The sequence below is a fragment of the Chiloscyllium plagiosum genome, chromosome 36, assembly GCF_004010195.1.
Source record: "Chiloscyllium plagiosum isolate BGI_BamShark_2017 chromosome 36, ASM401019v2, whole genome shotgun sequence".
In the NCBI taxonomy this organism is placed as follows: domain Eukaryota; kingdom Metazoa; phylum Chordata; class Chondrichthyes; order Orectolobiformes; family Hemiscylliidae; genus Chiloscyllium; species Chiloscyllium plagiosum.
Genome location: NC_057745.1, coordinates 10,299,919 through 10,327,086, shown reverse-complemented (window position 1 = coordinate 10,327,086; position 27,168 = coordinate 10,299,919). Strand labels below are relative to the sequence as shown.

Sequence of the window (27,168 nt, the reverse complement as noted above, 5' to 3'; positions counted from 1 at the left end):
CTAGCATTTTCTGTTTTTATGGTACTCACTACCGCAGCATCTTCCACTGTACTCAATAATATTGTCAATTCCTTCCATTGCAGTCAGAAGACTGGGTGATTCCATGGTCTGTGATGTAAATTCTTGGGATATGGGCCGGGTGCTGGCAAGTGGGACTAGATTGGGTTGGGATATCTGGCCGGCATGGACAGGTTGGACCGAAGGGTCTGTTTCCATGCTGTACATCTCTATAACAACAACCTGCATTTATGTAGCACATTTAGAAAAATGACCCCAGGCATTTCACTGGAATGCAATTAGGCATAAGTTGATATAGGGCCAAAGAGGGATGTATTAGGAAGGGTGACTAAAAGCGTGTTGAAGGAAGTGAGCTTTGATGGAGAGAGGCACAGTGGGTTTCATGTAGGAATTTCAGAGTAGAGATTTCAGATGGCTAAAGAGGCTGGGAAAAGCAAAATGGCAAACCCAGGTTACTCTTCACAATTTTGTTATGTTAACTCACTGATTCAGATTTGAATGGGAATGTCTGCTCCAGTCAGTTGGTTTTTGGGCATTGATAAAATGGGAGGCTGAGGGAAATTCTTTGATTCATAGATCACAACCCAAGATAAAGCTACAATGATGATACGAAATGAAACAATGGAAGAATTTAAAAACACAGAAGAGGATTTTAAAATTGAGATGTTATTTAATAGGCAGTCGGTGACTGTCATCATGCACAGCAGGTTATGGGGAAATGAGATTCGAAGACAATTAAGATCAAACAGAAAGCTTTTGTTAAGTACCATTTTATCTAGGGTGAAAGGCCAGAGGTCAGCCGGTTGATCAGTAGAATTGTCAAACCTCACAGTAACATAGTCATGAATGAAGTTTGATGAAGTGCTGATGCAGGGCCAGAGTCAAGCAGTGATCCAAATGAAATGAGTAAATTAACAAATGAATCAGGATTGCAAATCAGCAGCGAAAGAGGCTTATTCCCACAGTTTTTTCCGCCGTCTTCTGAAGGTGCTGCCGCCTTGCTCAGCATCATTGCACTGGCAACCAAATATACGCCAGTACCTCAGTCAATCATCTATTCAACATTTATAATTGGATGCTAAAATCAAGTAAATTGTTTTGCCAGTGCAGTATTACACAGCTAAGCCTAACCAGAACCTCATTTGATTTTCACAGACATGCACTGTACAGTAGGTGGTCATTAGTTGGAAATTGTGACTCAAAGTCTACAACACAACTCAACACAGACAAGTGTACCATTCTGATTTTTAGTCTACAAAGTGATGTATTTACCCACAGAATCATCAACATGTGCCATTTCAGATTATTACAGCAGACCTTGATTAGTTGACTTTATTTTTGAGCTTTCTTTTGATGAAAATTCAGCATCAAACATCCGTACTGTAGTTCTGGCTTTAATTCAGACACTGGTCTCAAGCTGTCTGTGCTATGTGTCACTTCACAATCTTATTCCTGTTTGTTTATAAACTCAACTGACTGCAAATTATGTTCCTCTCTTTTATCAATAGATGTCTGCAAATGCTTCTTCCACAGAACATGCAAGTATTGCATTTCATAGCCACAGTCAGTGCCTGCAGCAAAGCATGGAGGACAGGCATTCTGTGTTTTACAGAGACTGCAACAAAGATGGTGGATCAACTGTGTTGCGATCTGATGATGAGGAGGATGATTTTTGTGGGAGTCTAGGAAAAACCAGGTAAACATAACTTCAGATTTGAATATTGGTGGAGTAGTAAATAGTGAAGAGGATTGCCTTAGATTACAGAAGGATGTGGATGGGCTGATCAGTAGCAGGTGGAATCCAGTCCAGACAAGTGTGAGGTGATGCAGGACAAACAAAGTACAGTAGTATCCTGGGACACACAGAGGATCAAAGGGGCCTTGGTGTACATGTCCTTTGGTCCTATAAGATAATGGGACAAGTAGATAAAATAATTAGGAAGGTGCATGGGATAATATCCTTTATCAGCCAAAGCAGAGAGCTTAAGAGCAGATAACTAATGCTGGAACTGTACAAAAAGTTAGTTATGCCACAGCTAGTGTATTGTGTCTAGTTCTGGAATCTACCTCAGAAGAGGGATATGACTACACTGGAAAGGGTGCAGAGGAGATTTACCAGGATGTTGTCTGGACTGGAGAGTTTAAGTTATGAAGAGAGATCAGACAGACTGGAGTTGTTTTCCTTTCAGCAGAAAGGATTACGTGAGTACATGAGTGAGCTATATATAATTATGAGGGGCACAGATATAGCAGATAAGCAGAAACTTTTTACCTTTGAGGAGGGATCAATGACCAAGGACATTGCTTTAAGGTGCAGGAGGTTTAGAGAGGATATGAGAAAAATATGTTTCAGGGTGGGAATCTGGAACTCATTGCCTGTAAGAGTGGTAGAGACAGAAACTTTCAGAACATTTAAGAATTATTTAGATGTCCATTTGCAATGGCAAGGCATTCAAGGCAAAGTGCCAAGTGCTGGAAACTGAGAATAGAATAATTAGGTTGTTATTTTACCTGTGCAGACTTGATGAGTTGAAGGGTCTCTTACTGTGCTGTAGACCTCTATGACTCAAAACTGACATTCATTTAATGTCTGAGTTCTTGCCTACAATCTTTTCCACAAAATGTGAGGGTTCACAACCTTGAATGCACGTCAATTTATTAATCATGTTCTTATGATAAAACCTTGCAAGATTTAGCTGGAAAATTCAATACACTTATGGTTCTGGGCTTGGTGTGCTTCCTGGCCAGTTCTTTGAATTCAAAGGTATGTGTCCTGATATCTGCACTTTATACCTTTTGATCAGCCCTCGTACTTGATACTAAGCTGTTATCCATTACAAAATACCATTTGATTTTTCCCAAGTCTCTTAAAAGTAACGGCACTTTTAATGCAACAAAATCCGAAACGTTTTTTTGGAGAAACTCAGCAAGGCTGGCAGCATCTGTGGAGAGAAAGCAGAGTTAACTGTTTCATGTCCAGTGACTCTCCTTCAGAAGTTTCTCCAGCAATTTCTGTTTTTGTTTAGGTCTCCTTCATCCACAGTTCTTTATTTTATTTCAGTTTTAATTATTTCATTTCATAGTTACTGCTTCCTAATTTTGGTATAGTTTTACACTGTTAATCTGTCAATTAAATCTTTGGAATACTTTACTTACTTACTTACTTACTTTTACTTACTTACTTACTTACAGTGTGGAAACAGGCCCTTCGGCCCAACAAGTCCACACCGACCCGCCGAAGCGCAAGCCACCCATTCCCCTACATTTACCCCTTTACCTAGCACTATGGGCAATTTAGCATGGCCAATTCACCTGACTTGCACATCTTTAGACTGTGGGAGGAAACCGGAGCACCCGGAGAAAACCCACGCAGACACGGGGAGAATGTGCAAACTCCACACAGTCAGTCGCCTGAGTCGGGAATTGAACCCGGGTCTCTGGCGCTGTGAGGCAGCAGTGCTAACCACCATGCCGCCCACAATACTTTAACCAAAATAAAACAAGCCCGTCATATGGTTTACATTTTTGTTCTTCCAATTGAAAACTTGCTTAACATGAAAAAGCTAGAAGTTACCTAAAGAAATTGATATCAAGAAATAAATACCAGTACCAAGACTAAACAGGCAGGCAGTGCTCAACAATTTTGTAATGACCTGTGTAACATTCTTCTGAAAACATTAAAATATTTTGCACTGTTTTCATGACTGAAAATTAATCTCTTGTCCCTTGACAGATATCAGATCAATCGGACCTGGACAAAAAGAGATATGCCTGGAATGATCAGCACAGTGAAAAGCAGAAACAACCTTAACCAGCTCCGAGACAGTGATTCAAGCAGTCTGCAAAGTGAAGAAACGAAATGTATGCAGCTCTCATGAACTGACTGTTATGCTGGCTGTATATTAGTGATCAGTCTGTTCAATCCAAGGCTCTTGCTCCTAATTGTTCTCAGGTATATCCTGAAGCTGTTCGTGCTTCAGGTAAAATGATGGACGATAACTAAGGCGGCTTGTGGGTGTATTATAACTAAGTCAGATTGATAATTAAACATAGGTTTCTATCCTTAATCCTTGACCGGGCCATGTCTCAAAGACCTTCATCTGGTATGGGCTTACTCATGTCAAACTTTATTCAGATATGTTCTGTGTTTCTTCTTGTTGAAGCACTTATTTCACACTTGACTTCTCTGATTGTTAACACTCCTTTGCTTATTATTTGTACAGACCCTGGCTCTCTTCTGCTTATCATTAAATGAAGAGGTTTCATTTAATCACCATGAAGAGGTTTCTCTAATTTGCCTTCGTTATCTCACACTTGCCCTTACGTGGTAACTCTACAGTGCAGTGATGCCTGGAATTCTGCATTGAAATTAGCAGAGCATGTCACTTTCTGGGGAAATGCAGAACATCCATGATGTCTGCATGCACCTTTTATGAAAGTTATGTTCCTCCTTTAGTTTATTTTTTTCCATTTATCTACTAGGTCATTCTGTAATCTGTATCTACACATGATCTCAAACACTGATGCTGAATTTAAGCTGGTCGTTACAAAGAGTGTTGAGTCTAACCTATATCAACAATCACTTTAATCTTGCCTTCTCTATAGAGATTCTCCATAGAATTAGTTGCCTCTGTACAATGTTAGCTGGGGAAGCAAGTGATAGACTACAGAATTGGACCCATGTTCGAGTGAGCAATTGTCTATATTAACCTGTTTCTAACTGTCAAAACTGCAATCTGTTTCTGTGCTGTATATGTCTATGACTATAAGTAATGGGATCAAGAGTACTTGGGCTTCTCTGGCAATCCCACTGTGGTGCAACTGTTCAGGTCCCACGAGCCTGATTCTGTATGTCACAACGGTAACTAAATCATGAATGCCCCAGCACAATCTGGGGCAGTCCTCCCAAAAAAATGAAACATAATTTCAGATTCTTTCTTGAAGCACAAATTCTAACAGGAGCAAATAGATTCTCCTTGGAATTATAAAGTTTATAAACTTACCTCTTATATGTCGGTCCTTAATATATGGCTGCTGTTAGCTGTTTTGCTTCCCTTTTTTTGATAGACTGAGATTAAAGAACCTGACGGCTGACCATATTAATGTTATTCAGCTCCCCACAGAAGGTGTGACCAGGATGGGGCCCACTCACTGCCATTCTCTGAATTCAAGGAAGTTTCCCCTGTGTACCATCCCAAGATGAACAACTCTGAGTGGAGACTCGTCCAAGCACAGCACAAGATGCGGGAACTGGCCATCAATATCCGCATGAAGGAAGAATTGATCAAAGAACTCATCAAAACAGGTATATGGGGTTAATTTTGAAAAAACATTAAATGCTAGCTCATAGACTGTTTCTAACTGTCAAAATTACTGGTGTGAGGTAATTCAAAATGAAAGGAGAAAATGCTGGAGAAACTCAGCAATTTTGGCAGTGTCTGTTGGGAGAGAAACAGTTAATGTTTCAAGACCAATGAATGAGTGATTTATTTTCGCATAAATGGTGAAAAGTGTTCCCTTCGCTTCTCGGCGCCACTTTGAGAATAAGAATAAAAGGAAAGTACTTAAGTAACATCCGTCTTCATGAGCCAGGGTCCCAAACACAGTTCCAGGACTTCGGCAAGGTCCACGTTCAAAGCCAAGAGCTAGAAGTCCCAGCTTTGGGCACCAATACTGCAGCAATCAATGTCTCACCACTGTCGAAAGTGTCCCTGCCCTGGGCCTACCGCGTCCAGGAGTGCCCGCTCAACTATTGCTTAGCTGACTCTCCACAGCCATTCCAGGTGTTCACGCATGCACTGAAGTTCAGAACGGAACTGAGCGTTGTGAACAAGCATCATACCAGACTCGAAATGTGAATTCTGCTTCCTCTGCACAGATGCTGCCAAACCTGCTGAATTTCTCCAGTAATTGTTTTTTAGATTAGATTAGATTACTTACAGTGTGGAAACAGGCCCTTCGGCCCAACAAGTCCACACCGCCCCGCCAAAGCGCAACCCACCCATACCCCTACATTTACCCCTTACCTAACACTACGGGCAATTTAGCATGGCCAATTCACCTGAACCTGCACATCTTTGGACTGTGGGAGGAAACCGGAGTACCCGGAGGAAACCCACGCAGACACGGGGAGAATGTGCAAACTCCACACAGTCAGTCTCCTGAGTCGGGAATTGAACCCGGGTCTCTGGCGCTGTGAGGCAGCAGTGCTAACCACTGTGCCACCGTGCCGCCCCAAATTTTCTTTTAATTTCAGGTTGCGATAGTGTTAGGGTTAGGCCGACATCGGCAGAATAGTGTTTTCATTTGGTGAGGTATTTCATCAGCATCAAAATTCAATTCATGTGTTTGAAAGTCGAAATAGCATTACATGGAAGAGACAGTTAAGTGCAGAAGTGTTATGACACATTTGACTCTATAATAAACAAGCATATCTATATCTGTAATATATTTAAATTTATGTGTTTGAACCTTCTATTTGCACCAAATAATGTACTTTTGCAGTTTTTCAGTCACATTTTTTTGTGTTGAATTTTTTCCAGTGTGAACACCTGTGTCCACATTTTAACAGAAACATTGTGCAGTCACAAAAGCAAGTTTACAATCTGACAGTGAATTAACATAATCATGTAAAAACTCATTTGAATTTTCATTTTGCCATTTTTATGTGTAAACTGCAAATTCTATTTGATTATTTCACAATAACAGATTGCATTTGTTAAGTGAAATTGCCTTTTGCAGCTTTAATGCTGCCATTTCAATTAAAAAGAGCCTCAAATCACCTTTTGCAATTGGACCAAGTTAAAATCCCTATAGTGTGAAAATAGGCCATTCGACCCATCATATCCACACCAACTCTCCAAAGAGTATTCCACTCAAACCCACCCCATCCCTTAAACCTGCATTTCCCATGGCTAATCCACCTAGCCTACACATCCCTGGTCACTATGGGCAATTTAGCATGGCCAGTGCACCTAGCCTTTGGACTGTGGGAGGAAACTGGACCACCCAGAGGAAACCCATGCAGACACAGGGAGGATGTGCAAATTCCATACTTATAGTCGCCTGAGGCTAGAATTGAACTCAGGTCTCTGGTGCTGTGAGGCTGTAGTGCTAACCACTGAACGTCCATGCCACTTATGTTCCTTGAGTGAGTGAGAAAATAAAACTGTGACAGAATATGTAGGTTCTGACCTTTTGTTTTCTGTTAGTGACTCCATACCTCTTTAGCTAAACTAGCTTATGTTTGAATGGCTAGGGAGAGATGCCCAAGCGATGAATAAACAGTACTTCCAGAAGATTCAAGAGTTGGAGCAGGAGGCGGAGCAGGCAAGAGCAGAGCTGACAGAGGCTCAGAAACAGCTCCAGGACTTTGAGGAGAAAGAACCCAGGGACCCCGTGGAAAGGGCAAAACTTCAGGAGTATCACAAAAAAATTGTTGCAGCACAAAGTAAAGTTCAGGTATGTGAGGTGATGTGGCTGCAAATACCTTCTGGTGAGATGGCTAAACTAAACAGTGAAAGAGTAAAGATCTGGAAGTACCAATTCTGATGGACCATGGTGAAAAATATGCTGTGTTATTGGGCCACTATTTAAAACAAAAGGGCACAACATGTGCCAGGTTCAAAATATTTATTTCAGGGTACCAATCTGGTATATATCTTTGTAAACAGTTGCTTTGTGGTACAAGACTTCAGTGTTGCTGAGAAGAGGGGGTATGTTGGTGAAGTTTTCAGTCCAGCACTCGTTAGGACAAATGCAAGAATGTTACATTTCAAACAGTTACAATGTATTCCAAACAAAAGTGATACTGATGGATTGATGAGCCATCGTCATAGACAAAGCATAAAGGACTTTAAGCTCCCTAGGCTCCCAGATAATTCATAAAAGTACAAGTTTTGAAAGTATTCCTTTTGTTTGCTGAGAACTTGTCCCTCTATATGAATATATATCACTTCTGGCAAATAGAAGTAAGGCATACGATTAGGTCAACCGATTACCTTAAATTGGTAGTTAGTGTAGCAAGACCTTGGCCAATCAGAATCCACTTGTCAGTTGACACTACTCTTTTCTCATGTACTGTAACTTTCAACTTTAGAGATTAGTTTAGATTCCCTACAGTGTAGAAACAGGCCCTTTGGCCCAACAAGTCCACACCGACCCTTCGAAGAGTAACCCACCCAGAACCATTCCCCTCTGACTAATGCACCTAACACTATGGGCAATTTAGCATGGCCAATTCACCTGACCTGCACATCTTTGGACTGTGGGAGGAAACCGGAGCACCTGGAGGAAACCCACGCAGACACGGGGAGAATGTGCAAACTCCACACAGACAGTCACCTGAGGCTGGAATCGAACCTGGGACCCTGGTGCTGTGAGGCAGCAGTGCTAACCACTCTGACACCGTGCCACCCCCTGATTATCTGAAATTTGGTGTTCTTGCACTTGTCCTATGGGTGCAAACCAAAAACCTTTGGTACCGTGTCTCTTTTCAGCAGTATATCTTTGAATAGCAATCTAGTACATGGTTGCCTCTTAGTTATTTTTTGTGCCCCATCTAATTCTATACTCCTGAAAAACCCAGGTTGTCACTTTTAATATTCAATTATAGTTGTAAAATTTCCATGTTTGACTCATTTAAATGTGCTGCCGCAAGTTTGATTTGACAGACAGATATGTTGGATTATTGAGTATGGAATTCCTAGATTGAGTGGAAAGTACATACGCAGCAGTTGTATAATGGGAACACATTACACTCGTACAAGGTGGGGCACAAAGGTGGTTTGTACCTGTAGAAAAATGACACCAAAAGATGGAAAAGGAGATACAGCTGCTCTTGCAGAATGAGAATCTATGTGTAATTTGATTTTGCACTTACAATTGCAAGCAAAATATTATTGTACAGCTATTTTTTCAATCAAAGAATTTATGTTAAACTTGCGTAGAATCTTGATAGGACTATTCTTGTAACACTGAACAGCTCTGGTCTCTATTATGGGAAGGATGGAGGGGCGCAGAAGGTGAAAGATTCAGTTTGCTAACATGATATGAAAATAATTATCAAAAGTTGAACAGGTTGAGGCTCATTTATCGAGTCATAGACATGTACAGCATTGAAACAGACCCTTGAGTGCAACCCGTCCATGCCGACCAGATATCCCAACCCACTCTAGTCCTACCTGCCAGCACCCAGCCCCTTTCCCTCCTATTCATATACCCATTCAAGACTAAAAGTTGATAAAGGTAATTAAGACTGAAACGTTTTGATGGATTAAATGTGGAAAATATTTTATACTTGTAAGATCAGAACTAAAAAACAAAAGCATATGGTCGCCATAAATATATTCAGTATGGGACTCTAGAGAAAATTCTATAGTTGGAGGGTGACTACAGTGTGGAACACGCTACAATAAAGATAGTTGAGTTAAATAGCTTTGATGTGTTTAAGGGGGAGCTAGATGAGGGTGAAAGGGATAGGAGGATGATATTGATGGATTAAATGAAAAGGATGGAAGGGAGCTTACATGGAGCTTTAATACTGGCACAGTCCCATTGATTGAATGACCTGTTTCTGTCCTGTGAATATTGTGTAATGGATTCTCCCATCTGTACCTGCTAGAAACGGCTGTGTTTTTATATATCATAAATCTAGATTTCAGCTGCTGCTAATCTTGACATGCACTTCATTTCCAGGTACTCAGGCAAAAGAAGCGGGATACAGAGCAACTGGTTTCACTGTCATCGCAGAGTGAGCGGCGAATCCATGAGATGGAGAGAAATGTACAGCTGATGAAGCAGCAACAAGCACTTTTGCAGAAAAAGCTGAAAGAGGAAATGGATCAGAAAAGGCGACTTGAGACAGAAATGCAGAAAGGAAAACATCGAGTGAAGGTACTATTTGCTACAAGTTGCGATTACACAGGCTGAAGTATGTTTTACATTTTAGAATTTAGCCTTTTTCTTCATTGAAACATTAAACCCAATGAACAGTGAAACCCACTCAAAGAGGCAACTATTAAAAAAAAACTTCCTGGCAATTGTACTTAACTTCCATTGTAAGAGATACAAACTGCACCTTGAAGTCACAGTTATTTGCACCAACCTTGAGTACATCAAGTCAGTTTACAGTTTAATGATCTACTAAATTGCGAGTCCAAAATAAATACTTGGACATGGTGCGTTTTTTTGTTAGGTCTTTTCTGTTCAGTTTGATATTTCTGGTACTGAGTTACAATATCAGGATTAAGACAGGCGAGTAAACACAAGGTGCAGCACATAATAGAAAACTTTTATGAGCAAAGTGTTTTTTATCCAGCGTCCCTAGAGGCAGAGAAACTGCACTATCTCTGCAATTGGATGCCTACATTTTACTTCTGCTTAAAGGAGAGAGGAGTTTCCCTGCCACTATGAATGCTGGATAAAGAGCACCCCATTGAACAAAAGCTGAGGACTGCATGTGACAACTACGTTTCATTGCACCTGAATATTTGATGGTGATGAATTGCTAATAACTCCCTACCTTCCTGCCAGCATTGCATACGCAAGAAATTGGGGATCCTAGTCAAATGCCTGCAGAGCATTGATGCTAATTTGGGTGGGATTTTCCTCACACTCCAGAAGTGCACAACAGCTATTTTGTCAACAGTGTTTGCTAGTCCAGTAGATTTCAGCATCGCAACATTCCTTAATAGAAACAGGTGACAATGAATTGCAAAACTCAACTAACAGCCAGGAACCTGAAAACACGTTCTCACTGGTTGAACTTCAGAGTTAGGCTCAATGTCAGATGAGATGAAATGTGTAATCCTGAGATATTTGGCTCATCCAGTTTACTGTATATGTAATGACTAGAGATAGGATATGTGAATACGTAATAAATTGTGGATGCCCCCAAGTGTAATGATGAGCTCATTTTCCCCCCTTCTGTATGCAGGAGCTTGAAATAAAGCATAAGCAGCAGCAACAAATTCTCAAGATTAAAACCGAAGAGCTTGCAGCTTTCCAAAGAAAGAGGAGAAGTGGCAGCAATGGGTCTGTAGTCAGCCTCGAAGAGCAGCAGGTAATGTGATAACATGCCTGGAGCAACTCGGTGGTTAGCATCTGAATATTGACTGGAGCAGTTCAATTTCATCAACAAAATTTTATTTTCAAATGATTAGATTATTTGTTTCTTAGTTCTGTCCATTATGGGCCAAATACCTCCTGTGCCAATTTATGAACTTCCATGAATGTATATTTTACTGCTAATTAAAGGGTTGTTTTAATATTTGACAATTACTTTCCTCTCACCTGTTTTTTTTGACATAGAGTCACAGAGATATATAGTACAGAAAGAGACCCTTCAGTCAAACTCGTCCATGCTGACCAGATATCCTGAATTAATCTAGTCCCATTCCAGCATTTGGTGCATCTCCCTCTAAACACTTCCTATTCATATACCCATCCAGATGCCTTTTAAATGTTGCAATTGTACCAGCCTCCACCACTTCCTCTGGCAGCTCATTTCATACATGCACACCCCCTGCATGAAAGCATTGCCCACAGGTCCCTTGTAAATCTTTCCCCTCTCACTGTAAACCTATGCCCTCTAGTTTTGGACACCCTTACCCTGTGGCAAAGACCTTGACTATTCACCCTATCTATGCCCCTTATGATTTTATAAACCTCTATAAGGTCACCCCTCAGCCTCTCGCGGTCAAAGGAAAACTGCTTCTGCCTATTCAGACTGTCCCTATAGCTCAAATCCTCCAACCCTGGTAACACCCTTGTAAATCTTTTCTGAACCCTTTCAAGTTTCACAACATGATTCCTATAGTTGACTGACCAGGCAGTGAACTTGCACAGCTGACTGCCTATGGTATGTAGTTACAAGCATCTCTGGACATCATTTCAGTCTAAGAAAAATAAACAGTGAAATTCACAGCTGGGCTCAGAGAAACCTCAGTATGGGGAGCTCCTCACAGCAGGCGAACAGCTAAGTGTTGTTTTTAAAAGAGTAACCATACTATTTTTTTTGTACATCTACAATAGTGAGTAGGGTGGATTTTTATTTTGTTTGTATGTTTTACTGAGATCTGACATATTATGACTGTGGCTCTATGACTATTACTAATTTTGCACACAAGCACCTAAGAAAGTTACCAGTGAAGGACTGAAAAATTAAATTCAACAGCTGGTCAAGATGTTACCTATTTGTTATGCTCAATAGAACTTAACAGAATTCAGGGCAATGCACTTCCTTCCGTTGATTTGAGTCACAAGTTCCAGGATAGTCGCAGATTCTCTTTCCTTTCTCTGCAGAGCAATGTGTACTCCAATTGACACCTCTATGTAAAGGCCAGGATTTTGATTTCTGATGTTTGTTGGAAAATGCATGTGTGCAGACATTGGGTAAGGACTAAGTCAGAAACAATAGGGCGGCACGGTGGCACAGTAGCTAGCACAGCTGCCTCACAGCGCCAGGGACCCGGGTTCGATTCCTGCCTTGGGCAACTGTCTGTGTGGAGTTTGCACATTCTCCCTGTGTCTGCATGGGTTTCCTCCCACAATCCAAAGATGTGCAGGTTAAGTGAATAGGCTATGCTAAATTGCCCATATTGTTAGGTACATTAGTCCGGAGTAAATGTAGGGGAATGGGTCTGGGTGGGTTACTCTTTAGAGGATCGGTGTGGACTTGTTGGCCCGAAGGGCCTGTTTCCACACTGTAGGGAATCTAATCTAATCTGAAAAATTGTACTTATCTTTACATTTTATGATTAGACGTTACAAATGACAATTGCATAAGCCAATGAAGGACTGCTTGAGCCCCATTAAGAGCAAGTACAGTTGAATGATTTATGTACCTATAAGCACATCACAGCCTTGAAGATTGGATGGGAATTGACACCAGCTTTGAATCTTGTGGTGTATCCATGATTGAGGGACATTTCCTCTTTTGTATAACACTAGTGGACACACATACCTCGATGGGAATGTCTCGAGCATCTGCTTTAAGTGAGTGAGGAACATGGACAGGGCATTTGTTTTGTAGCTGCCAAAGATCGAGGGGTGGTGGGGGTAAAGGGCACGCTACTTTGTTCTAATAGGACTTTTTTGCTAGTGTTCTACTTCCCCTGTCATGCCAGTCACAAAGGTGGCAGGATTTCATCCACAGCAATAAGAACTAAGTGCTGGACCACCAGGTGGGCTCCACAGCTGTTAGGAGAGATTGATGTGCCTCCTCCCAACTATCCAGCAGAACCAGGCCATAGTGAGGAAACTCCCTGCCTGTGTGACAACAACACCATCTTGCATTTATATAGTATCTGGTGTAACAAAATGTCCCATGACACTTAATGAGAACATAATTGATAAAGCATTTTGACGCCAGCTTACAAAACACAACGTAAGGGTAGATCATCAAAAGGTTGGCAACTGTGGTGAAATAACAGGAACACCTTCAAATTAAATGTAGAGCTAAGGATATTCTAACCTCCTATTGCAGCCCCTTGTAATTTGGCAGGCTGTGGGAAGAGCCATGTTTGTGATAGACAGTGGTCCCTGCCAAGCATGCAGCTGCTCACATCAGAGGCTGGAAGTGCATTGTGCTTAACTACTGATGAATGTGAGAGTGCGTGAAAACACTCACAGACTTTCATGACCCATGATTATTTTAGGAGGGAAAAGCTCCTTTCTGAGCCCTTTGCTGTGACACATGTATTGATGATCAACTTTTCTTGTAGAAAATTGAAGAGCAGAAGAGGTGGTTAGACACTGAGATTGAGAAGGTTCTTGAACAACGGAAGGCTCTGGATGACCTGGAAGAGGAGCTGAACAAACGCGAGATCATTGTAGAAAAGAAGGAGGCCTTGCTGCAGGAGAAGAATGGGCTGGAGAGCAAGAGGCTGCGGTCCAGTCAGGTGAGAAATTCCTTCTACAGAATGAGTGATTGAGAGGTAGCAACTCCAACATTGCATCAGATTAGAGCCTAAGTGAGCACTTTTCAGAAGGATGAAGGAACACTGGAGTCAAGACCACCTTATGAAAGGAAAAAAATGGGGATCCTATTTGCTTCAGAGTTAAATTTGAAGGCCAATCAGATTAGAGAGTAATGGACTACATTTCAAGTGCAGAGACGACTTGTTCAAGTTGTTTTTCTGCAATTTTTCTCCCATCCTCTCCTAAAGCAACTGACTGAATATATCGTTCTACTATTGTCAGCAGCACTTTCTGACCTCATATATACAGTACTGTATATGTAAGCATAGAGAATGAATTTCAATGGGGCATTAAACTGTGAGCCTGCTGAACCTTGTGCTCAGCATTCACTCAACAGCAGAGTTGGGTGCAAACTGATCAGTAGTGGGAATACTGTCTGACTCGCCATTTTTCAACCCATTATGACACCATAATCATCATCTATATGAGGTCAGCTTTCCAAACACAGACCAGAGACCAAACCTGGAACCTTGTGGTCTGTCCGACATTACCTTTCACTGTTAACATGAGAAGATTGTAGAAAAAGTATTCTGACTTTCTTTCAATTTATTTCAAGACCTTGGAGTGTTGGTCAGTTTTCTTTACTATTATTCTTTCTTTAGGCACTGAGTAATGACATTGTGAGAGTGTCGAGCCGCATTGAATCTCTGGAGAAGGAGCTGTCTGAGAAGAATGGGCAGTTGCGTAATGGCAGTGCCTGTGACCAACAGGAAATCCGGGAAGAGATTTCCACCCTACGGCATGAGAAGGATCAGATGATGAAACAGCGCACTGAACTCGATGAGAAACTACGGATGGGAAACCTGCTGTCTGCAGAGGTAGGGCTTGTTGGGAGAGAAACCAGTTGATCCAGCGGCATATTGTAAAATCATACAGAATCAGTCGTATGTTAGAATAATGTTTCACCTCATTAACTAGCTGCAAGCTGTATTTTTCAGTTGAATACACAACATCCTTACTATTCATGAGTTAGCTAATGCAGGACCATTTCTAGTTTATTTATCATGCAGTGGGATTGATATTCCAGTGTTACAAAGGAAAATCAGTGAATTATATGTTCATTTGCAATATCTTTGTAGTAGTAATCATTTACTATAAATAAAAGATTTGTTACTTGCACTGCTTACCCTACCATACTTAGTTCATAACTTCAATTCTAAAGCAGTACATTCTCTGTCTCTGTATGAACAACATCGTGGGAGACCTCTTTAAAAGCTGATATTTAATTATTGTTTTACAACAAGTCCAAAACTTCCAGCGGGTCAGGTGGACTGATGACAGAATAAGATCACTGCAGAGGTGATCTCCTGTCATTAAATGTCTGATTGGTTACCATGGTGCCAGTGGACCTTTTAACTGGTGCTCTCTGAAGGTGATATTTATATTGGATTCTACAGGTGACTGCTGCCATTTGGAGCCACTCCTGTGTAGCCACACTGAATATGTAAAGAGCAATGGCATGTTGGGTGATGCCTTTGCCATTTGAGCCATTGAGGACTGGTGTATGTTTTCTGGAGATGTTTAAGCGATAGCATATTAGTATTTAAACACTTACCTGTTCTGCTGAGTGTGTAGATTAGTTCCATAAGATTCAAATTTCATAAACATTTCAGCCAGTGTTTAAAACTGCTGTACATTGCAGATACAAGCCTCTTTATTGTTAATAATTATTTTTAAAAGTATAAATATTCAAATAATTGTCCACTTCCCTTTGGAAAGAACACGACTCCTGAATCTGTTTCCACGAACCTTTTAGGCAGTGTAGTCCACTTTGCAGCGCCTCGCTGTGTAAAGGTTTGTGTTTTAGCAGGTGTGTGTCTCATTACTCAGCAGGTACACTGCGCTGCAGAGCTAAAGAGTTCAAAGGACCGCAGGTTCCAATCCTGTGTGTATTCAGCAAATGGCAGTTATTATAGAGTCGTACAGCACAGAAGCAGACCCTTCAGTCCAACTTGTCCATGCCGAGCAAGTTTCCCAAACTAAGCAAATCCCACTTGCATGCATTTAGCCCATATCTCTCTAAAAATTTTGTATTCATGCACCTTTCAAAATGTATTTTAAATGTTGTAACTGTACCTCCATCTATCACTTCCTCTGGCATTCCATTCCACATGCAAACCACCCTCTGTCTGGAAAAAAGTTGCCCCTTTTTGAATCTTTCTCCTCTCAGCTGAAAATTTGCCATGTAGTTTTGATTTCCCCTGCCCTGGGGAAAAGACCTTTGCTTTCACCTGATGTATGCTCCTCATGATTTGGCTTTGTTTCCTTTCTTCCTTTGTCCAATCAGCCAGGGTTTTGAGCTGTCATCAATATCTGCTCCTGGGAAGCAATTGTGCATGAATGTTGAATGAAAGAAGAACCAGACTCTGTCATAATGCTGGTCTCCTTGCCCCACCCCACCCCACCTCACCAGCTGTCAGAAAGCCAAACTCTCTAGACTCGTGTATATAATGGGGTAATGGAAGGGAATTGGTATTCATAGTATCATAACCTGAAATCATCAACAGCTTCAGAGAGAAGCAAGTTGAGGAGAGGGGTAAGTAAGTTATTCTCGTTTTTGAGGTGCTAATATGGGGCAGGCATCCAAGTGAGTTTTAACCAGTTTTCTATCTAACCATCTTCTGTTAATAAATGAAAATACAGAGAATCACAGAACGATAGAGCACAGCAGGAAGTCCATTGTGCATCTACAGGCTCTTTAGTAAGTCTAACTACCGAGCTGCACTCCTGTTCTTTCTCTAAATTCCTGTCACTGTTTACCTATTATGTCATCCAGTTAAATGATACTATGAAATCTGTTTCCATCATTCTTTCAGGCAGTGCTTTCCAGATCACCACAGCTTTCTGTGTTTAAAGAAAAAGCCTTATTGTTTTTGATTCTTGTGTCAATATATTTAAATCCAACCCATCTGCCACGAGAAGCAGTCGGTTCTCATTTGCCTTATCATGATTTATAACTTCCTTTTAAATCTTTCTTTAACCTCTCTATTCTAAAGAGAACAGAGCCAGCTTCCCCTGGACAGAGTGGATGTTGGGAAGATGTTTCCATAGGTAGGAAAGACTACGACCTGAGGGCACAGCCTTAGAGTAAAGGGAAGACCTTTGAGAATGGAGATAAGATGAAACTTCTTCAGCCAGAGAGTGGTGAACCTATGGAATTCACTGCCACAGAAGGCTGTGGGGGCCAGGTTATTGAGTGTATTTAAGATCGAGATAGATAGATTCCTGATTATCAAGAGGATCAAGGGTTATGGGGAGAAAGCAGGAGAATGAGATTGAGAAACTTATCAGACTTGTTTGAATGGCGGACCAGACTTGATGGGCTGAATGGCCTAATTTCTGCTCCTATGACTTATGGTCTCTTCATCCCCACTATCTCTCTGAAAAAGTACCTCTTCAATCTGCCCATCTTTCCAGTTAGAAACATAGCAACATAGAAAATGTGACACCAGGTTTTGGTCCAACAGGTTTAGTTGAAATCACAAGCTTTCAGAGCGTTGCTCCTTCATCAGGTGAAATGAAGAGAAGCACACAGGCACAGAATTTATCGATAGAGAGATCAAAAGATCATGCAAGTGGCATGAGTGGAGTGTCTACAGGCTGAGTAACAAGTCTATTCAGGTGATCAAAAGCATCAGACAGAGTCAGTAAAGTGTCAACAGATGAATAACACCAACAATTGCCAATTTCCAGACACCATCTTATAACTCATCCATTTCATACTGACAACAAGAACTATGAGTTTGCTGGGACAACACACCAATACTAGGACAGGCTAAGCAAAGGACACCAAGGGAATTCCTGGAAACATGGTAATCTTCCTTGGGCTCCATCAACAAGCACATTGGTCGGACCCAGTATACAAACTGCTGCAATGGACAACCGGAAATAGTTCAGGCAGCGCCACATCAATTCAAAGTGGAACAGTACAGTAATACTTCACAGGAGGCAACTCAGCACTGATGATGTCACCTAGAAACATCTGCCAACAAACCTACCAGCTTGGCGAACAGACCAACAACGAATCCAACGAGCTCCCGAGCTGCAGATCTTCACAAAATCTTTAAACAATGTCTTCACCTTCAACAGCCAGCTCCTCATCCAGACTCACGGAACAGACATGGGGACCAAATTTGCACCCCAATATGCCAATATTTTCATGCACAAGTTTGAGCAAGACTTCTTCGCTGCACAGGATCTCCAAACAACTCCATACACTAGATACATAACTACATTTTCTTCCTTTGGACTCATGGCAAGGAATCACTAAAACAACTGCACAATGATATCAACAAGTTTCATCCCACCATCAGACTTACAATGGACTACTCTTCTGAATCAGTCTCATTCTTGGACACATGCATCTCCATCAAGGGTTTATGCCTTGGGTTTATCTCACGCTACATGTAACCCCACCAAACTGTTCTGTATCTGTAAAATCCTTACTGTCCTGTTTTGCCACCATCACCTTGGTAACTTGTTATGATCTCTCTATCTTAATTAGTTTGTACAGTTTTGGATTACTCGATTTGTTGGTTATACCCTCAGCATACAACTCTATCACATTATTCCAGCCATTTGGTTTGTCTCCAGCACTATCTTTTTTTTTTGTAATTATCTTTCTGTCTCAATTAATCAGATTGTAGGTCATCCCTTCACTTGTTATTCAGCTATTGACACTTTACTCACACTGTCGGACATTTTGATCACCTGACTTATTAGTCAGCCTGTCGACATTCCACTCGCATCAATTGTACGATCTTTTGACCTCTCTGCCTATAAATTCTGTGCCTGTGTGCTTCGCTTCTCTTCTCTTCACCTGACAAAGGAGCAGCGATCCAAAATCTTATGATTTCAAATAAACCTATTGGTCTATAATCTAGTGTCATGCGACATCTGACCTTATAGGAACAGGAATTGGCTGTTCAAATCTGGGAGCCTGTTCCACCATTCAATATGATCATAGCTAATCATTCCTACTCAGTACCCTGTTTCTGCTTTCGCCTATACCCTTTAATCCCTTTAACCTGAAGAACTATGTCTGTCTCCTTCTTGAAAACAATCAATGTTTTGGCCTCAACTGCTTTCTGTGGCAGCGAATTTCACAGGCTCACCGCTCTGAGTAAAATGGCCTACCCATGTATCCTTAGATTATGTCTCTTGATCTGGACTTCCCAGTCATCGGGAACATCCTTCCTGTGTTTACTCTGCCTAGTCCTGTTAGAATTTGTTAGGTTTCTATGAGATCCTCCCTCATTCATCTAAACTCCAGTGAATATAGTCCTAACTGATACAGCCTTTCTTCATAGCTCAGGGTTCAGCCTTTGCTGCACTCCCTGCGTAGACAGAATTTCCTTCCTCGGATAAGGAGACCAAAACTGCACACAGTGTGCCAAGTGTGTCTCACTAAGGCCTTGTATGATTGCACCTGTACTTATATCCTCTTGCTATGAAGGCAAGCATGCCATTTGTTGCAGTCACTGCCTGCTGCACCCGCGTGTTTACTTTCAGCGAGTAGAGTACAAGAAAACCCAGGTCTTGTTGCACCTTCTGTCTTCCCAATCTATTACCATTCAGATGATGATCCACCTTCCTCTCTTTGCTACTAAAGTAGACACATTTGTCCACATTATACTTCGTCTGCAATTGGACACGGTAGTTCGGTTGAGGTCTAACCTCACTTGTTTAGAAGTATTCAGTTTTACTCACAAACAATAAAGTCAGGCAGTATCTTTCCAAGTTCTGGTGAAGGGTTAATTACATAAAACATTAGTTCTGTTTCTCCCTCTCCCAGCTAATGCCTGGCCTGCTGAAAGTTTTCTTGCATTTTTGTGTTTTTCCAGATTTCCAGCAGCCACAGTATTGTGATTCACAGAATTGTTTTGGGGCAGTATGGTGGCTCAGTGATTAACACTGCTGCCTCACAGCACCAGGGACCCAGGTTCGATTCCAGTCTCGGGCGATATCTGTGTGGAGTTTGCACATTCTTCCCGTGTCTGCGTCGGTTTCCTCCAGGTGCTCCAGTTTCCTCCCACAGTCCAAAGATGTGCAGGTTAGGTGGTTTGGTCATGCTAAATTGCCCATAGTGTTTGGTGCATTAGTCAAAGGGAAATGGGTCTGGGTGGATTACTCTTCGGAGGGTCGGTGTGGACTGCTTGGGCCTAAGGGCCTGTTTCCACACTGTAGGGATTCTAATCATTCTAATCAAAAAGCAGACCATTTGGTCCGTTGTGTCGAAGTTGGCTGTCTGAATGAGGAACGCATCAGTCACCATAGCCCTGCACATTCATTCTTTTCAGATAATAATTCAATTTCCTCTGGACTCCCTGTATTAAACCATTGCCTTTCCTTTTTTAATGTTTGTCTATTGTTCCTCTCTAGGAAGAGAGGATCCTTTTCCAGCTGGATGAAGCTATTGAAGCGCTGGATGCTGCAATTGAGTACAAAAACGAGACAATCACACGTCGGCAGAGGGTGCTGCGAGCATCTGCCAGCATGCTGTCCCAGTGTGAAATGAACCTAATGGCAAAGCTGAGCTATCTCTCAGCATCTGAAACTAGAGCACTGCTCTGCAAATATTTTGACAAGGTAAGGGCTGTTTCTCCTTTTACTGTGCACAGCATACCTTGTCTAATTGCCAGCAGAGCCTTCTTGAGACAATTACCATCAGGTGGGGAGTAAGGAGGACATATGGGGAAGGAGACCATGCTGTCAACATTGACGAAACCACTTGTGGCATTGATGGGCCCAGCTTGGAGCTTGGACATTCTGCTCCAAGTCCCGATTGTTCATAATGCTGTTTGTGCTTTACAGCCATGTTGTATTTTTTAAGCCACATTGGTCAGGTAAAGTAAGCAGCAGTGGGGCAATGCTACATGCAGCACGTTCTGAATCAGTGTGAATGTGTTCCTGCAGGTGGTAACACTCCGAGAAGAGGAGCGCAAGATGCAACTGGCTTTCATGGAGTTGGAGATGCGTGCTGAGGAGCAACAAAAGCTCGTTTACTGGCTGGAGGCAGCAGTCGAGCGCCAACGCCTCGAGACAGATCGTCGCCTCACTGTCCAGCAGAAGGAACATGAACAAAACCTGCAGCTCCTGCTCCAGCACTGCAGAGGTTCGGACTGACTGTATTCATGGAGCATTTGCAGATTTGTACATCGTTGTAATCTCATAGAGTTTTACAGTACAGAAAGAGGCCCTTTGCTCCACTGGGCACCAACCACCCTAATCTCATTTTCCAACATTTGGTCTGTATTCTTGTATGCTTTCACACTTCAAGTGATCATTTAAGCATTTCTTAAAGAGTTATACGTACCAAGATGTTCTTATTCCAAATGGATACTGTTATTGATGTATATTGTTTAATATTATATACACTCTTTCAGTTTTGACAATCATCTTTTCCATCTCCAAATCTTTTATGATCCCAGCATATGGGCTTGATTCAGATCCATTAGAACTTGGATTGAGTCCATGCAAATCATTTGAGCTGGATGGTTTTCCATTTGAAAGAAGTACCTACACTACAGCTGTAGGGCAGGATCCTGAATTTTACTGCCGTTCAGCTTTCTGTCAGGCAGTGGTTAAAATGCTTCAATGAATCCCAGTGTCCCAGGTTAAAAAACTGGAAAAATCAACCTATGTTCCATCTGAATTCTTCTTGATCTCTGTGTAGAAAGTGCAGAATTATTTGTGAATTTCCAAGTTGATTATCATTATAGACTCTCAGTAACCTGAACTCACACGAGACCAGCCAGGCAATATCAGTGGTTGCTAAGCATCCATAAAGTCACGATATCATGACCTGCCAGAACCTTGGTAAAGAGACAGGGAATCGATAACAAAGAAGATTTGTGTTCAAGCTTCTGTCAACTGGTGGAACAATCCCAGAGCCTTTGCAAAATCTCATTTTGTTTTGTCTTTTCACAGGACAAATGGATGAAGGAATTGCTGGGAGTCAGAGGCAGTATGAGGGCTGGATTCAAATGCTGGAGAAGGAGCTTGTCTGGTACAAACGAGCCAACCATGAATTGAACACAAAATTGCGAGAACTGTCTAGTTATCTCGTGAATCAGCCAGCAGAGCAAAATAAATGTAAGGATCAGAATGTGGCAGTGCTACTGACACTTCAATCACATTGTAGCTCCTTCACACTCATTTCTCAATCATAGGAATTATCTCATTTTAACCAGAGAGAAACCACTGTGTAATGCTAAAGAATGTGAACGATGGTTCCTCTTCCTTTATTATAACTTGTACTTAATTCTTTCTTACTTTCCTCAGTTCTTAAATTAATTACAGCTTCTCTTTAAAAACTGCCTTGTCTATAATTGAATTTTATGGAAAGTACAATAATGTGCACTGACTGGAGCCACCTTTTACTTTTCTATTGATCACAGTGTCTGAATAAGTGAGGGGAATTTTGCTATTTCTGTTTCACATAAATAAGACCAATGATTAATTATACTTAAAATGTCGATTTGTTCACCTATTAAATTTGAAGAACTTGCATTCATACAACACCTTTCTTATTTTCAGGAAGTTCCATTGGCTTTAGAGCCAATAAAGTGCTTTTGAAAAGTAATTATTGTTATTCTGTAGGCAAACCCATCAACCAAATTGTACAATGCAGGTTTCACTGACACAAAATAGGAGTTAAGGCTTGGGCATGATCAGCCATGGTCTTATAGAGTTGCATGGTAGGCTTGAGAGGCAAATGTCTGACTCCTGCTCCTATTTCTTAAATGTTCACAAACAGCAATGTGAAAAATACCATTTGCTTAATGTTGACAATTTTGGTTAAATGATAACTGGGCAGGATATCAGAAAAACTCCCAGTTTTCCCAATATATTCATGAGGCAGTATGGGTCTCAAATTAAATTTTTTTCTGAAGGGTTGCCTGTGTAACCATGCTACGCTGCCACATTAGTGCACTGAGTGACAGGTTATCTTACGAATTCAAGTTCTACAGTGACACTTGATCCACCAAACTACTGATGGTGATTTGGGAACTGACAGATTGGATTTGAGCAAGGCCCCACTTGTGGGGCAGTGAGGTTAGGTTTACACTTGCAGGCCTTCTGATGTTACTAATCATCACCGTGCCATGAGGAGACACAAAATGGATGTCCAATTTCTCTCTAGAAGTAAGATAAATCAATTCAAGTGAGAGGTGCTCACTGCTCCTGCTTATGCATTTCAGAAAATCAGACTATCTGATGATTGTCTGAGCACACATAATAGGTCAGAAGAGAAAGATGCTGTTTAAAATTAAATTGCACTGTGCTTTTGTTTTTGCTCACTTGGCAGGAAGCATGTGAAATAATGCTGCTTCTGTTCTGTTTCATATCTTGGAGATGTTGGGAAAACTCCAGTCACTGTTGACCGAATTCCTGCGCGACCTGGAAGAGAAGAAAATGGAAATAATATTTTGCCAGAGCAAATATCTGTGCTGTCAGCTACTCTGGAGCACATTCCCAAACCGAAAGAGGAGCTCCGGGATCTGGTCCATGCACCTCTGCCACCTACTTGGAGAAGGTCATCCCTACCTACAGAAGATCAGCCTGGACTTGATGAACTGAGACTACGGGATTCAGTGGAACATTTGTGCCATCGGGTGGTGCAGCCTGCAGAGGGTGCCATGCACTGGAGTATTACACCTGTGCAGAAATCTCAAAAAACATTCAGACAAGCAAGTCTCAGTTCAAACATTTCTCACTTCAATTCTGGGATAATTGACGTCCGAAAAAATCCAGTGGGATAGCTGACAGTGAAACACCACGTGGTGTTAAAGTAGACATCAGCACAGATTCTCATTGAAGAAAACCCACTTTGAAGAAAAGCATTTTATTTGAATATTTTCAACAAAATGGTTCATATTGAACAGGAAAACATTTCAGAATCTTGGTGAGTGATGGAAAAATAAACTTGTTTCAGTTTACTTTTTGATAACATAGAATCCCAAAAATAATAGAGATGAAAGATTATAACAGTAAGGGTGAAGCCAGAGGGTAAAATCACAGCAGAATGAGTGATTCAAAATAGCAACACTGGGTGACCAATTCCGCTGTCTAGAGATGTACTGATCACACTACTGACGGAGCGTCAGAGTCTGTGGTTTAGATTTGATTGCTGTTCTTACAGGAAAGGCATATGGATGACCTTTAAAAAATGTGTACCTTTACCTTTATATGTGTCTTTTATTTGTGCTTCTAAGAATTGTGCACAACCTAAATTTGAGTAGTTGTTTGGACTTGTGTTAATATGTGTGAAGTTGAGAAAAGATGAAAATGAAGATGAAGATGAGAAAAGATGTTCATTTTGCTTGCTTTACACTCACTGGTTCTATTATATCCTTCAATAATGGTGCTCCTTCACGTAAGCAGCATGATTAATTTTTAATGACATTTGAAAATCAGATTTCTACTCAAAGTGCAGCATTTCACTGAATATCAACAAGCAAGAACTACTGTTGACAGACAAACCTGCATTCTTATGCACTACTAATAGACTTGTGTAAGCCTCAGGATACCTATAAAGGGCAGTCATGATATGGAGGTGCCGGTGTTGGGCTGGGGTGGACAAAGTTAAAAATCACACAACACCAGGTTATAGTCCAACAGGTTTATTCGGAAGCACTAGCTTTCGGAGCACTGTGCCTTCATCAAGTGGTTGTGGAGTACAAGATCATACGACACAGAATTTATAGCGAAAGATTACGGTGTGATACACTGAAATGATATATTGAAAAAAACTGGGTTGTTTGTTAAGTCTTTCATCTTTTTAGAATGACTGTGTTAGTTTCAGTTTTTCATATATAAATCCCAGAACTTTTTTAAAGTTACATTCTCAAGTTAGCTTTAACAATAGGTGTCATCTCAGCTCAGATACTACTTTGAAAGTATACGGTTAAAGTGTGTCTCCCAGTGTTCAGACTGATTCTATTTCTAAAGTGGGATTTACAGAACCTTACATGAAATTTTCTATTCAATTGGAACAACTCAATTCCTCCTGGTCCCAGTCTGAAACGATGAATCTTACTGAGTTTTTTCCTTTTTCTTCCAAGTGACATTACAAAGTTTCTTCAATAGTTGGACTGTCAGCATTATAACTATGAGGAACAGAGATAACAGGAAAATCATCACATCTATGCAATAGTAAACGTACCAGGGGAGTCGGTAAGATTCTGAGCGCAAATGTGCTGCCCCTTTGTGTCGGGCAACATACTCAACCCAGAAAATAGCTCTCTCCATTGGAGACTCGGGTTGGTCTCTGTGGAGAGCAGAGAGTTTCTGCATGTTCTCCCGATAAGATGTGTTATATATAACCTCATTAAGTGCCTGCAATAGTTGTGTTGACTGCATGGTTGCGACATTAATCACTTTTGCAGCACCTCGGATTTCAAGTCTGAGTAAATTATCAAACTGGTCAAAAAGCAGAGGTATGCCAACTACTGGCACCCCGTGATAGATGGCTTCATAAACTCCATTGGTGCCACCATGGCAAATGAAGGCTCGTGTTTTGGGATGCCCAAGTAGATCACTTTGCTGCACCTCGGACTTCAAGTCTGAGTAAATTATCAAACTGGTCATAAAATAGAGGTATGCCAACTACTGGCACACCATGATAGATGGCTTCATAAACTCCATTGGTGCCACCATGAGCAACGAAGGCTCGTGTCTTTGGGTGTCCCAGTAGATCATTCTGAGGGATCCACTTTGCCAGTAGTGTATTATTTCCAATGTTGGGAGGGATCTTTCCATCATGTCTCCAGATAACCTTCTGAGGTACTTGAGCAAGACCCTCTGCTATTTGCATTGCAATATGCATTGGCAAAGAGTTGACAATGGTCCCCATTGACATGACAATAATCCCATATTCCCCTGAGGACTGGACAAACTCCTCAAACTCTGCCTCTAGAGGTTTGGATGGTTTACACTGGAATCCTCCAACATAAATAATATTTGGCATGGTGGGTCTCGGGAAATCAAATATAAAATCTACTCTCATCAGCCACACATCTGCACTGAGAAGAACAGTCTCAACATCTGTGTCTGGGCCCAGATAGCGATGGCAGAAATCATTGTACATTGGATATGTTAGAAAATTTGCAATTGCTAGTTGAACAAGATTTAGGATGACATTTTGTGTTCTTTGGAGAAAACTCATTTTGTCTGTCAATTGAGAGCGAGGAATTGGAACATAGGAAGCTGGTGATGGGGCAGAGATGAAATGAGCTTCTCCACTGGTGATCCATCGAACATTATATACCAAAGGGAGTTTTAAATAATGTGCAAGCATTGGGCCTGTAAGAAATACAGGATCAGTAAGTACTAAGTCAAAGTGCTCATTTTCAAGTTGATTTAACAAACCTTTGTTTTCAAAAATTGCGGTGTTTAAGTCCATCCCCCAATGGTGACATGCATGCATAAAAGACATTGTTGCATATTGGAACTTAATAAAGCCCCATGGCGTCCAACCATCCTGTAAGGCTTCAAGTGTCTTTTGTATCAGAACATCCAAAATATCTTCACTATTATTTTTCCCAATGATTCCTTCTACTTCAGTTATAATAGATTGATATAGATCCGGCCTCTCTTTGATGTACAGTGTTGCTGAGAAATAAAGCACAGTGAAGTTGTGCCCACGGAGTTTCAGTTCTTCCATTAAAATTCTCATATTGACCCAGTGACTCCCATCAAGTGGGACAACCAATATATTTGCTCCCTGGGTAACTGGGCAGGAAAGGGTGAAGCAGATAGTAAGAATGCATGCAAACTGGACTCTGTTCTTCCACGCAAGACAGTCCATGTTAACTGCAAGTGACATCCAGATCCTGTTGAAGAATTGAAAAAATATATTATTAGAGCATATAAATCTTTCCAATCTGGGATCTTTCAGAACAATTCATGTTTGTATTTCTGGAATACAGAATGATATTGGAATTCTTAGTCACAAGTTTGGAACCAGAAAATACTGTCAATATGCATATTTACCTGAAACATGAGACACTAATGAAACATTATATAGCAGTGGTAAAAATTGTCTTCCATATCCAAATACTGTATCTTCCATGTTTCTGCTAAACGCTAATACAACGCTGGCTGGTTGCTTGGGTCACTGAAAATTTCCAGACAGCATGTATTCCAAGTTTTAGGTTTCTGACTGGA

At 41.2% G+C, this 27,168-nt stretch overlaps 2 protein-coding genes across 5 annotated transcripts in view; one reads left to right on the top strand and one right to left on the bottom strand.

Annotated features, from left to right (window-relative positions):
- kif7 (kinesin family member 7) overlaps window positions 1-27,168 on the top strand; it is a 38,150-nt gene that overhangs the window by 7,981 nt on the left and 3,001 nt on the right. The window contains exons 6-17 of one of the 2 annotated variants that reach the window (XR_006309465.1): window positions 1,527-1,714; window positions 3,752-3,879; window positions 5,132-5,323; window positions 7,277-7,479; window positions 9,715-9,912; window positions 10,955-11,080; window positions 13,743-13,919; window positions 14,601-14,816; window positions 20,380-20,586; window positions 20,914-21,112; window positions 21,928-22,092; window positions 23,356-23,905. Coding sequence is in view for 1 of the 2 variants with exons in the window: in XM_043677288.1 (XP_043533223.1) it covers window positions 1,527-1,714; window positions 3,752-3,879; window positions 5,132-5,323; window positions 7,277-7,479; window positions 9,715-9,912; window positions 10,955-11,080; window positions 13,743-13,919; window positions 14,601-14,816; window positions 20,380-20,586; window positions 20,914-21,112; window positions 21,928-22,092; window positions 23,356-23,762 (2,406 nt within the window). In the remaining variant the exon portion in view is untranslated. Of the gene's footprint in view, window positions 1-1,526; window positions 1,715-3,751; window positions 3,880-5,131; window positions 5,324-7,276; window positions 7,480-9,714; window positions 9,913-10,954; window positions 11,081-13,742; window positions 13,920-14,600; window positions 14,817-20,379; window positions 20,587-20,913; window positions 21,113-21,927; window positions 22,093-23,355; window positions 24,310-27,168 lie in introns of those variants that run through there. The other variant, XM_043677288.1, reaches the window with a different exon arrangement.
- On the bottom strand, window positions 1,704-26,878 carry LOC122540949 (UDP-glucuronosyltransferase 2A2-like). Of its 3 annotated transcripts, none has more exons than XM_043677295.1 (3): window positions 26,371-26,878; window positions 23,302-23,400; window positions 1,704-1,921 (listed from the first exon to the last, which is right to left on the bottom strand). In XM_043677295.1, the coding sequence occupies exons 1-3, from the start codon at window positions 26,825-26,827 to the stop codon at window positions 1,803-1,805; spliced, it is 675 nt and encodes a 224-aa protein (XP_043533230.1). In that variant the 5' UTR covers window positions 26,828-26,878; the 3' UTR covers window positions 1,704-1,802. The 3 variants fall into 3 exon arrangements, with proteins under 3 accessions (XP_043533230.1, XP_043533232.1, XP_043533233.1); XM_043677297.1 differs by lacking the exon at window positions 1,704-1,921 and adding an exon at window positions 21,119-21,665 and having other exon boundaries at window positions 26,371-26,877; XM_043677298.1 differs by lacking the exons at window positions 1,704-1,921; window positions 23,302-23,400 and adding an exon at window positions 24,688-25,391 and having other exon boundaries at window positions 25,552-26,872.